We start from the raw sequence: 11227 nt of genomic DNA, 5'->3' as shown, positions 1-11227 counted from the left end.
ATCATGGGCCTGCCAGTTTTTTGTCACTAATTGCACATTCACCCCAGATGGCAAACTTCAGATAAGTATGACGAACAGTTACTCAGCCATGGTGTCTCCAGCTCTCTGCACCAAGGTTTAAGTGACTAAGCTCCCTTAACCTTATAGTTAGAAGAGAAGGTTGTATGTTACTTTTCTCTGGTAGGGTGTCCCTAGGCAAATTAGACAATTTTCATTTCTTCCTATGTTGAATGCATAGCCATCTATCATGAAATCTTCTGTCTATTAGGAAGTATCTCCAATGGTATTAAGTCAAGTGTCTTAGTGCCCTAGTGGTCAGTATATTGATAGGAGTTCCACAGAGATATATTTTAAGAGCTCTATTATTTACCATTTATATAAAGAATAAATATGTCATGTATATCTTTACACTATTTTATATGCCACTTGAGAGCTTTTTCTTTTATCTGGACATTGCAAAACTGTTGTATTCTTTTGCTATATTTCAAATCTACCAAGAAGAGGCCAAGAAATCTATCAAGAAATGGAATGCTCATCATTGCTACAGTAATTACAATCGCTGGTCATAGGACTTTCTAATATTAGCTGTGCTTCTTATTGAAATCTGTATTTAAAAACACAAAACAGGATTATAAAAATAATAAAAGGGAAACAATGCATATAAATATATGTATATATATACACTAACCACAAAAATGCCCAAAAGACAGCAAGTTTTTAAGCACTTGAGATACTAAATCTTCCAACTGAGACATCCAGATAAATCTTTCCCCACCTGGTTAGAGAAGTGAAAGGCACCACACTTTTTGATATTTATGTATTCATTTGAATTTCATTTTCCTTTTATAACATACTGTTAAAAACAAAATATACAAATGTTCACAATATGTTGCCGTTGCTACAAGAGATGTCAGGTGTGATAATTCACAGCTTTATAATGCAGTGTTATGCTAAGAAACCTTGCATAATACTCCACGTAACTTGGCATGCACCTCACAAAACACGTAACTACACATCAGCGCCAATGTGTAGTTACACCAGAGGATACCCACAAAGGTCTAATGTCTCTTGTGGAAGCAAAAGCGGGACCTTAATGGCAGGAGGCATGTCATTTTAACATCGTGGCTTATTAGGGGCATTTCTGCATGACAAAAATCAATGCTAATACTTTAAAAATACCAGCCTAAAAGGCAACATTCCCATCTACATCAGACACACCTAAATACTGGTACAAATATTGCATAAGAAATTGTTCTGAACAGAGGTTTTCACTCTAAGTGCAAATTTTACAATTACATTTTTACATTTACAATTAACAATGAGATAAAAAGAACTTACACAACTAACATTTTACCAATAAATGTATGTTGCCACTTTGTGGCAGTAAGTTTTTTATCACCGTCTGGTCACTGCAGTGACGAAGCATAACACACATTTGTGTGATTTTATCAGGCACTACACATTCATTACCAGCTGGTACTAAAATACAAAGAGGTTAATAGTTTAAAAAATGTCAAAATAGGCCTTACATTCAGTGTATTCGTTTTCTTTCTAAAAAGCTTTTCAGCACGAACGTCTTCATGTAATGGAGGTATTTCAGAATATAAGGTGAGATCAATCTTTCATGAGGCACTAGACTGAGAGCAACTGCCTTACACAGGCATCAAACTGCATTAAAATCATTCCAGACTCCAAATGGAACATCTGTTTAATAAATAGGGTTAAAGAGGCACTCATCAGTGCAAATGTCTTGGTTGCTGGAAGGTAAGGAAGGTGCCTATGTGGCCATTTTCCATCTTTCCACTAACCAAAAATAATGTCTAAATTTTCTTAAACACATATGAAATGAATTGAGTGTCTAACTTCATCCTGAGGCTATAGAGAAGGCACTTAATTCTGCACTTTGCTTCTGTGCTGTTGTCTATCCCTGGGAACTATTTTTCATCTGATTCACAGTCTCCCAGGTGAAGCCTGAGTACCCCTTCAGTGTGCAGCTGCAACAAGCGGTTAAATTCAGCTGGCATTGCATGAAAACTCGCTTTAGCTGGTTTGTCATCATAGTAGTGGTTAGTCAGGGTATAGAGGCCATATGGGTGATTACTAAAGGGCCAGAATCCATACAGATGCACATTTTCACACAATTCCAGGGCCATGCTAACCATAATTAATCCAGTGCTGAGCCGCCTTTCTTTCAGGCCTTCAGAGCTCCAGAATTGAGCCAGACTGTCAAGGTACTGAGGGTTAAAGAAAACAGGTCGAATAGGGCTTTTAAAGTCCTCTATTGTATATGCAACTCGCTGACACACAGCAGTATTTATACCAAAGGAGAAGGCAGGAAGGAGCAGCAGAGAGTTGCCGTACTTGCGAAGACTCTCCACGAATGGAAGGCGGCGTCCCACCAGGGAGCCATACCTGTGCAAAAGAAATAGCTGACTTTGAGCAACAACTCATAAGTAATGTGAGGTGGCAGCAACTTTTTTTCTTGCTTACCTCTGTGTGAAGATGCTTGGATTTGCTGTCACAAGGCTAGTTTTGCTGCCAACATCTTTCTCATATCCATTTTCCAAAGGAGGTAAGTTGCACCTGAACAAACAAAAAAGTAGACACAGGAATGGTTATGTGGAATTTCCACTCTGAATTTGGTCTACATTGGACACTTTTCTCACCTGATAACAAAGTCAGCTGAATCAATCATTTTTCCACAGCTGCTGTCAGACAGGATCCCACCATTCCCAACTACTGAACAAGTGTCCCATTTCTTACTTGAAAAAGGATTCTCCTGGAATAGACAGCGACAAATAAGGCATTATAAAAAAAACATTTACCATTGTTGCTGATGTCAAATGTTGAAGCAAAAAGGATTTATATATAATCTTTCCTCTTCAATTCACACGTTTTCTGTCAATTTAAACTGATACTGAACTAAATCAGCATTTGTTGCTTTGCTGGTTGAGATGCTACTATATCACCTTAGCTTTTGTGGTTTGGTAGCTTACATATTTTTATATCTCTCATTCTGGATTTGACTTTATTTTTGAAACACTTCATAACAACTGACCGAATTGCAGTCGAAACAGAGTAATTAAAATGTTTAAAAAAAATAAGATAACAAGAACAGAAGAATAAATCAGTACAGGTACAAACAAAGAGCAAGAGGTTAAACACAGATAACAACTCACACTGGGTTAAAAGCCAAGGAGAAACGCTGTGTTCTTAAATGATTTTTAAAAACAGCAAGAGATGGAGCCTGCCTGACAGCTCATTCCACATTTTAGGAGGCAAAACTGCAAAGGCTGTGCCTCCTCTGGATTTACAAAATGTCTACGGGACAATCAAAAGCATTTGGTTATCTGATGTAAGAGCGTGAAGGCATGTAAAGGTGAAGCAGCTCAGACAAATAAGAAGGGGCAAGACCATTAAGACACTTAAAAACAAATAAAAGAATTTGAAATGGATGAAATGACTGCATGTCTGTTATTACTATGCAGTTTTTCTGCTTCTCCTTTTTTATACTGGTGTATACTTTATACTTAGTTTGTATCCGTTTGAGGGGGTGTAGCATTTAAGTTCCTGTTTGTAATACTTCTAAAAACATATTTTTAAAAGTGATGGTGCATTACTTACATATGGCTGTGTATGTATTTACATAAGCAAGCCCCAGCCCCTCCCGCCTCTCTCACACACACACACACACAAACAAACAAACAAACAAACAAACAAACAAACAAACAAACAAAAACAAAAAACCCTACCTTTGTAAAAATGCTGAACAGCTCTTTGTTCACCTGTAGAGTCCTCTTCTTTTCCCCATCATAAACGAGCTTCAACCCCACTGGAGTGTTATTCTTGGTAATGATTGCTTTGTCAATGCCATTGCACTTAAGTCTCAGATCAGTTCTGGGGAATATAAAACACTTTGTTGACACAGGCTAGCTATTTACCAGACAAACCGGTTCGCAGTTATTAACTGGGAACAGAAATATTGCTTTTCTCAAAATACAAGCTATCCAGATTGTCATATAATTTCATATTATGCAGTAAATTAGAAGAATATTTTAGGAAATAACATTAGTTTATTAAAAACATGACAATGGTTGGATCTCGAATAAAAATAAATTTTAATGCCATTATAAGAAATGCATATTAGCCATGTGTCTGAAAGCCTGTGTGACATCTAAGAAAACTGTCAATATTTAAAGTTGATGCTTGTTTAATTTATACTAACAGACATTGCCAATCTAAATGAAACCACTGCTATCGGTCCCTTAACGTAATGCCAAGGAATACCATTTCTTTAATGCTTTTGATTCTCTTCATGTTCATTGACGTGTTCAGTGAAATAGTTCAGTGTGAATAAATAGACAGAGAGAGATGAGACATCAGTACACCCACAGGGCAGGAGAGCATACAACAGGTGAGTGAGGGGAGGAACAAACATTGATCAATATAAAGTTAAACAGGAAAAGGTTAAAAATAAAATAAAAGAGCAGTGTATTACAACACAGTTAGCTTTAGTAATCGGTATAAAAAAATCTTTCTTTCAGCTGTAGGTAACAAATACAACAACAACTCCTGTTAATGTTTTATGCAGCTCGAGCTAATAGAAAGTCTCAGTCACATAGTCTTAAAGAGATATTTACCCACATGGTAAATATCTCAAGTATTCTTTGTTGTGCCTACAGAGATATTATGTCAAAGTCATCGTCCCTCATTGCAGGGCTCCTTTGGTTTAAGCTACTGGCTCACTGACTCCTACATGAGGCTGATGACACCTGATACCTGATAGGCTGATACCTCAATCAAATCTTTGCATAAAAAAATCCTGTTATCGATACACTATTTGAATATATTGTGGTAGGGATCATATTATGCTTGCAGAGCTCATCTGTGACTTTAATTTTATTTTATTTTTAATTAAAAATTTACTCGAGCAGACACACACACTCCTATTTAGTAAAACATTTTACTTTGATTTGTAATTTCTATAGAAAAAAATTGGAAGTGTTTGCAAATTGGTTCTTACCTGAATTTTAAGTATTTCTCCTCCTGCTTCTTCCAGGTTTGATTGTAACGCTCTTGTACCTTGCTAATGATTTCCCTGTGAAACACACAAACACACAGTCAACAGAATCATATCTGCACAGCTGACTTTGCAGAGCTCATTTTTGACGATGGCATAAACAAAGAGGTTTCTCAGGGAAATTCTGAGACTGTTATGTTATCTCTCACTTGCAGCCTTTGCAAATTTCTGAGGGCTTTGCGGCATGTTTCTTTTGAGAAGCTGGTTGGTGAGGCTTCACATGTCTGCAAAAAAACACAAACAAACAACAAAAACAAAGAAAACTGGTCAGATTAAGTAATACAGATCAGGAAAATGCAGAAAAAAGAGATGACATATTATAACAGCATTTCATTGTTGTTGTCAGTTGTTCACACATCCTGGTGTGAACAACTTAGTGATTCAGAGTGACGTATTGTTCCAGTCAGTGTCAAGCACTGTACTTAAAACTTGCTTGTTGTCCTTTTTTTCCAGTTTGTGCAACTAAATAATTATAATACGTAATATAATATAATTATATTACATCATATCACAGCAACTGTTCCTAATTTTTACTCAACTAAACTGATCCGACAACTTAAGTAATTATTTACAAAGGACAGTTGGACTGAATGATATGTTATCCTGGCTGTTATCCTTCCAACCTCCATAAAGATTAAATAATCTTGCATGCAATTGGTGTTCATGACTTAAACACTTCTTCGTGCAAATGATAGCCTCAGTTTCCTGTTCCTAGCTGGCAGCAGTGACAGTGTGTGGTCACCTGCTGCTGTAGCCCACCTGCTTCAAGGTTCAATATGCTGTAAGGAACCTTGGAGTCATTTTTGACCAAGACATGTCCTTCAATGCACATATTAAACAAATATGTAAATATGTAATATGCTTTCTTCCATTTGCACAACATCTCTAAAATTAGAAATATCCTGTCTCACAGTTACGCTGAAAAACTAGTTCGTGCATTTATTACTTCCAGGCTGGACGACTGCAATTCATTATTATCAGGATGTCCTAAAACCTCCCTGAAAAGCCTTCAGTTAATCCAAAATGCTACAGCAAGAGTTACTGACAGGAACTAGAAAGAGAGAGCATATTTCTCCTATATTGGCTTCCCTTCATTGGCTCCCTGTTAAATCCAGAATTGAATTCAAAATCCTGCTCCTCACATACAAGGTCTTAAATAATCAGGCACCATCTTATCTTAATGACATTGTGGTACCATATCACCCCAGTAGAGCACTTCGTTCTTGCACTGCAGGCTTACTTGTTGTTCCTAGAGTATTTAAAAGTACACAATATCTCCACTTTCAAGATTAGGCTTAAAACTTTCCTTTTTGCTAAAGCATATAGTTAGGGCTGGACCAGGTGACCCTGAATCCTCCCTTAGTTATGCTGCAATAGGCATAAGCTGTTGGGGGATTCCCATGATGCATTGAGTTTTTCCTTTTCAGTCACCTTTTTCACTCACTATGTGTTAACAGACCTCTCTGCATTGAATCGTACTTGTTATTAATCTCTGGCTCTCTTCCACAGCATGTTTTTATCCTGTTTTCCTTCTCTCACCCCAACCAGTCACAGCAGATGGCCCCGCCCCTCCCTCATCCTGGTTCTGCCGGAGGTTTCTTCCTGTTAAAAGGGAGTTTTTCCTTCCCACTGTCGCCAAAGTGCTTGCTCATAGGGGGTCATATGATTGTTGGGTTTTTCTCTGTATGTATTATTGTAGGGTCTACCTTAAAATATAAAGCGCCTTGAGACGAGTGTTGTTGTGATTTGGCGCTATATAAATAAAATTTAATTTAATTTAATCTTCAGTGTACCCTTTCAAATAAAGATGTCTATAGCAAATACTTCAGCTTCTACACCTCTTTTCAGAAGATAGTTCTGCTTCTGCTTTTTTCAGCAGAAAATTTCCGCTACACAACATTCTCATTGCATTCTCACAGGAAATGCAACTTTTTCTAGTTTTTACTATTACTATTGTTGTTGTTGTTGTTAAATAATGATAAAAAGAAACATTTTATTGCTATTAATAGTAGCTATGTGATATTATATCAAGACTTATGTTTGGATAGGGTTTAAAATATTTAGTTTAATGAATATACAGCACACCATATCTATGTCAATCTTTGACAGGGGTGCGTTGGTCTAAATAAGGCTTGCTATTCAAATAATAAATAAATAAAGCAATGCATATTTACATTTACAAATTTAGCCACAGTTATAAAACTATAGAATTATCTGTCTTAGATTGCAGAAAATTTGTTTTGCAAGCTGATCGATGAATATCTTTCATTTCATAGAGACTTGGGGGGTATTTCTCAAAGTCTGTCCGGCTTAAGCTCAATGTATGTCTCAGTCCGGGGGTTACGACTGAGGGGGTTATTCCGCTTAAAATTTTGATCACGCCCCACAGCTTTGAGACAACCCCCATATTTATTATACCGTTTCATACAGCTCGATAGGGAATGGTGTGCTATGGGAAAGGGCCTGAAAAAAGGTCCCAACCCAGGCCACTTTGAAGGTCCACCGCTCGGCCATACTTTGTCATAGAAACATCATTTAAACTTCTACAGGTCACAAGACTTTGGACTTTTATTGACCAAATCCATGTTGTGAGTCTGGAGAATAATTTGAAAAAAAGGTCTTTCTCTTCCTTTCCCACCCAAACCGTTTGCCCTACATGTATAATTTATACATCAAAACGTAGCTATCGTTGTCTACTTTCATCCAGTGTCTTCCTCACTGAGATCATATTTACGGTTTTCACACAAATGCCATCAAAACGCAGCCTCCTCCCTCTCTGTCCCCATAGACGGCCATTCTAAACCTGCTCTCAATTTTCGGTTCAAATTTAACATCACAGCGTGTCTTTACACTGTCACCACGTCAGTATAATACACTCTACAGGCATGGAAATTTATTATGTTGTAGTCTGGATGTTCCTACCACTCACAGTGAAAGAATCTTTGTGATCGGACCTACAGTTTTCTCTTGGGAACAATTTGTTTCAGAGTTTAATTCCTGTTTGCCGTTCTCTGTGTTTGACCCCAAATGCAGTGTGTGTGTGTCCCAGCGCCTCCTGCCACTCACACGAGTTACTATAGCAACCAGCCTTAACAGCTATGAACTGATGACTTTTTAAAACTCAACAGTTTTTTCCTCCAACCACATAGATCCTGTCTTCTGACAACTACCTTTGTTAATATGAGCTCAAAACATACTCTGACGAGTAAAATTAAGTGCAAAACCGTCATACCATTGTGAATGTAACCTACAAGCATACTTTAACAGCAAAAATTAAGTGGCAGATCACCCTACCTTTGTTAATAAGCACTAGAAACACACTCTGACGGGTACAATTAAGTTCCAAGCCATGCTACTTTTGTGAATGTGACCTACAAGCATACTTAAACCGGTAAAATGAAGTGGCAAACCGTCCTGGCTTTATGGATATGAGCTACAAGCATACTCTGATGGCCAAAAGTGGCAAACCGTCAAACCTACTTAAATTTATGCTGGAATTACTCTGTGACAGCAGAAATGTGCATAAACTACTTACGGTAGGACGTTTTGCCAAAGTAGGATGGTTTATCAGAACACCGGCATAGGCACAATTAAAGTTTCTTCAGAAATGTTCGCTTTCTAGTTTCACATCTTTGTTGCTACTTTTATACGGTGAGCACAATCGTTCTTCCACAGCCTCTTTAGTTTTTGCTCTCTAGGCACAAATGTAGTTATGCACTCACTTGCCGTCCGACTTGTACCAGATGAGAGTGGTCATCAGGCTCCCCAGACAGACGAGAGTGATCATGAGAGACAAGAAAGACTTCGAGAGCTGTCCCCTCATACCTCTCCCCTCCTGTTAGTCTTTCCCTTTAGAGGCCCACCTTTGTCTGTCTCTCTCCCTCTCTTCCTCCTTGCCCTGCTTTTACCTTGCGCAACACGCGCTTGTTTTATCTACCCTGTCCCGTTGCCTATGTTCTCATATTTCCAAACTCGCTTTGCACTGCCACGAAGTACTTCACAAGCACACACGCCGGCTCAGTGAAGGCTGTTAATCTTTTTCCTCATGCCTGTCTGCTGTTTTACGCACTCATCACTCCCGCCTCCCTCGCTCACTCTCTTCCTGTCTCATTTGCCTCTGTGGTTCAAATCCCTCCCCGATAAATTAAGCACCAGAAATTCAGTCATTTCTCTCTGTCTAGTATGATTTCTTTTCCGCCAGACTGGTCGAGACAAGTTTGAGCCCCTGTGCGCACTTCTGTTACTCTTGTTTCCTCTCGTTACACTTTGGTGGCAGTCAGCCGAGATGAAACCGATAGAACGTTCCTCCACATCACTCTTAAATTCTCGCCACTTCTGCTTTGCTCGTCCGTTTCTTTATGTTGTCGCGCACCTTTTTTGTCATTTGCTCACACGATGAAAGTCCGCCATTTCTTCTCAACTACAGCTCTGTTTTAGCCCCATTCTCTCGGGCTTCTGTGTGTACTTTCCCCTCCCTCTGCCCACATTGGCTAAACCCCTCTCCCCTCTGCACTAAAAGCACGTAGTAACATGAGTGCCCTGTACTGAATTAGCTCACAGTTGTCTCTTGACTCGACTGGTTCGTGTGTTGGTGAGTGTGTGTGTGTGTGATAAGAAAAACGTTCAAAATCAATGAGAGTCAGAGGAGGCAGGAGCCTATGATCGCCCCTCCAATCAGAGGGGCTCTTAAAACCTACCAAACTCTTATTAACGCACACAAAAGCTTCTTTGATTCGCGTGTGAAACTTTGCAAGCTTACAGCTGGTCTTTCTCTATGTAACTAACAGCTGGAAAAAATGAGAGAAAGAGGAAGCCATAATTTCTAACTTTTTCTATGTTGCCAATTGTGTGGTGGAAGTGGAATTAAATTCTTGGAGTAAATCATAATGAGGATTATGTTAAACTAGTTACATTTATGGGAATTTTTTTTCACAATAAATAACCATAAACAGATGGTTACTCCCACACTAATTCCAGTTGTCAGTGGTAAATTTCTTTCTCTCTCTCTCTCTTTCTTTGCAATAAAGGCATAATTCCTACATGCTATGGGATACCAGTTGTATATCACAGCAACTTCACTTTAAGTTTTTTAAGTTCTTTGGAGTTTTGCATCCATGTTTATTATAAGGCGTTTTCTGTTTGGTTTCAGCTGCAGCTCATAGGAGATGATGTCATTTCCACTCAAACACCCCATTAGCTATTTAAGCACATTAAACATTCATAATGTTTTAACAGAGGAGTTTTCCTCAGCCTTATGCAGTCCTGTGCGTGTAAGAAGCCTCAAGTCTCTCTAATGATGGAGGATTGTGTTGTTAACTTTTTATTGTACACCTGTCATGAGTAGTAATGAACAGGGTTGTAGCTGTGAATGTCTATATGTTCCCAAAGCTGCTCTGTTGGATTAAAATCTGATAATTTTGGAGGCCATTTGAGTACAGTGAACTCATTGTCATGTTCGAGAAACCATTTGTGAAACGGCATGTTATCCTACTGAACATATTAGCAGATAATGTACACTGGAACATGGTTAGCACAAACAGGGTGGGGATTTGAGACTTTGCTCAGTTGGAACTAAAGGAGCCAAAGTGTGCCAAGAAAATATCCCTCACATTGATACACCCCGACAGCAGCAGTCTGAACTGTTATACTGTTGATACAAGACGGGATGAATCCATGTTTTCATGTTGTTTACACAAATTCTGACTCTACCATCTTAATGTCACAGTAGAGATCAAGATTTTTCCAATCTTCTTGTCCAATTTTGCTGTTCCTATGTGAATAGTAGCTGCAGTTTTACATTCTTTGGCCATGATTATACTCAGCTGCAGACACTGACGCAAACAGCTGGAGGCTCCAAGTCTGAGTAGTCAATGGCGATGTCAGCGTCAACCTCAATTTTATTTCTCTAGGACATTTCATTGTATGAAGACATAAAGATAAAAGCATGAAAATCAGGTCTACAATGGCTTAAGGCAATAAAATAACAACAAAATAAAACTTTACACAGATAAAATACAATTTAGTGTTCACATACACGCACAGATACACACAATTTTTGACAGTAGCCCCAACGTGTGAGAATAAAAAGTGTTTGAATGTGGGTTTTTTTAATGTAGATAAAGTTCTAAGTCAGTGGGCAGATTGTTT

At 38.4% G+C, this 11227-nt stretch overlaps 1 protein-coding gene across 1 annotated transcript; it reads right to left on the bottom strand.

The window, feature by feature from the left end:
• Positions 1-685: 685 nt before the first annotated feature.
• On the bottom strand, positions 686-9551 carry LOC113020384 (alpha-2,8-sialyltransferase 8F-like). Its single transcript, XM_026164310.1, has 7 exons — positions 8803-9551; positions 5230-5304; positions 5024-5098; positions 3753-3897; positions 2667-2779; positions 2491-2583; positions 686-2412 (listed from the first exon to the last, which is right to left on the bottom strand). Exons 1-7 carry the CDS (start codon positions 8901-8903, stop codon positions 1935-1937), a joined length of 1080 nt encoding a protein of 359 aa, XP_026020095.1. The 5' UTR covers positions 8904-9551; the 3' UTR covers positions 686-1934.
• Positions 9552-11227: the final 1676 nt, after the last annotated feature.

The sequence above is a fragment of the Astatotilapia calliptera genome, chromosome 4 (genome assembly GCF_900246225.1).
Source record: "Astatotilapia calliptera chromosome 4, fAstCal1.2, whole genome shotgun sequence".
Classification (NCBI taxonomy): domain Eukaryota; kingdom Metazoa; phylum Chordata; class Actinopteri; order Cichliformes; family Cichlidae; genus Astatotilapia; species Astatotilapia calliptera.
This window is presented reverse-complemented; position numbering and strand designations above follow the sequence as displayed.

Bases quoted from the DNA above. Each gene is read 5' to 3' on its own strand.
- LOC113020384 (XM_026164310.1), bottom strand. From the start codon at position 8,903: ATGAGGGGACAGCTCTCGAAGTCTTTCTTGTCTCTCATGATCACTCTC. The intron at 5,099-5,229 runs GTGAGAGATAAC...TGTGTTTCACAG, and splicing joins GAAATTTGCAAAGGCTGCAA to GGAAATCATTAGCAAGGTAC. The intron at 2,584-2,666 runs GTGAGAAAAGTG...TTGTTTGTTCAG, and splicing joins TCAGCTGACTTTGTTATCAG to GTGCAACTTACCTCCTTTGG.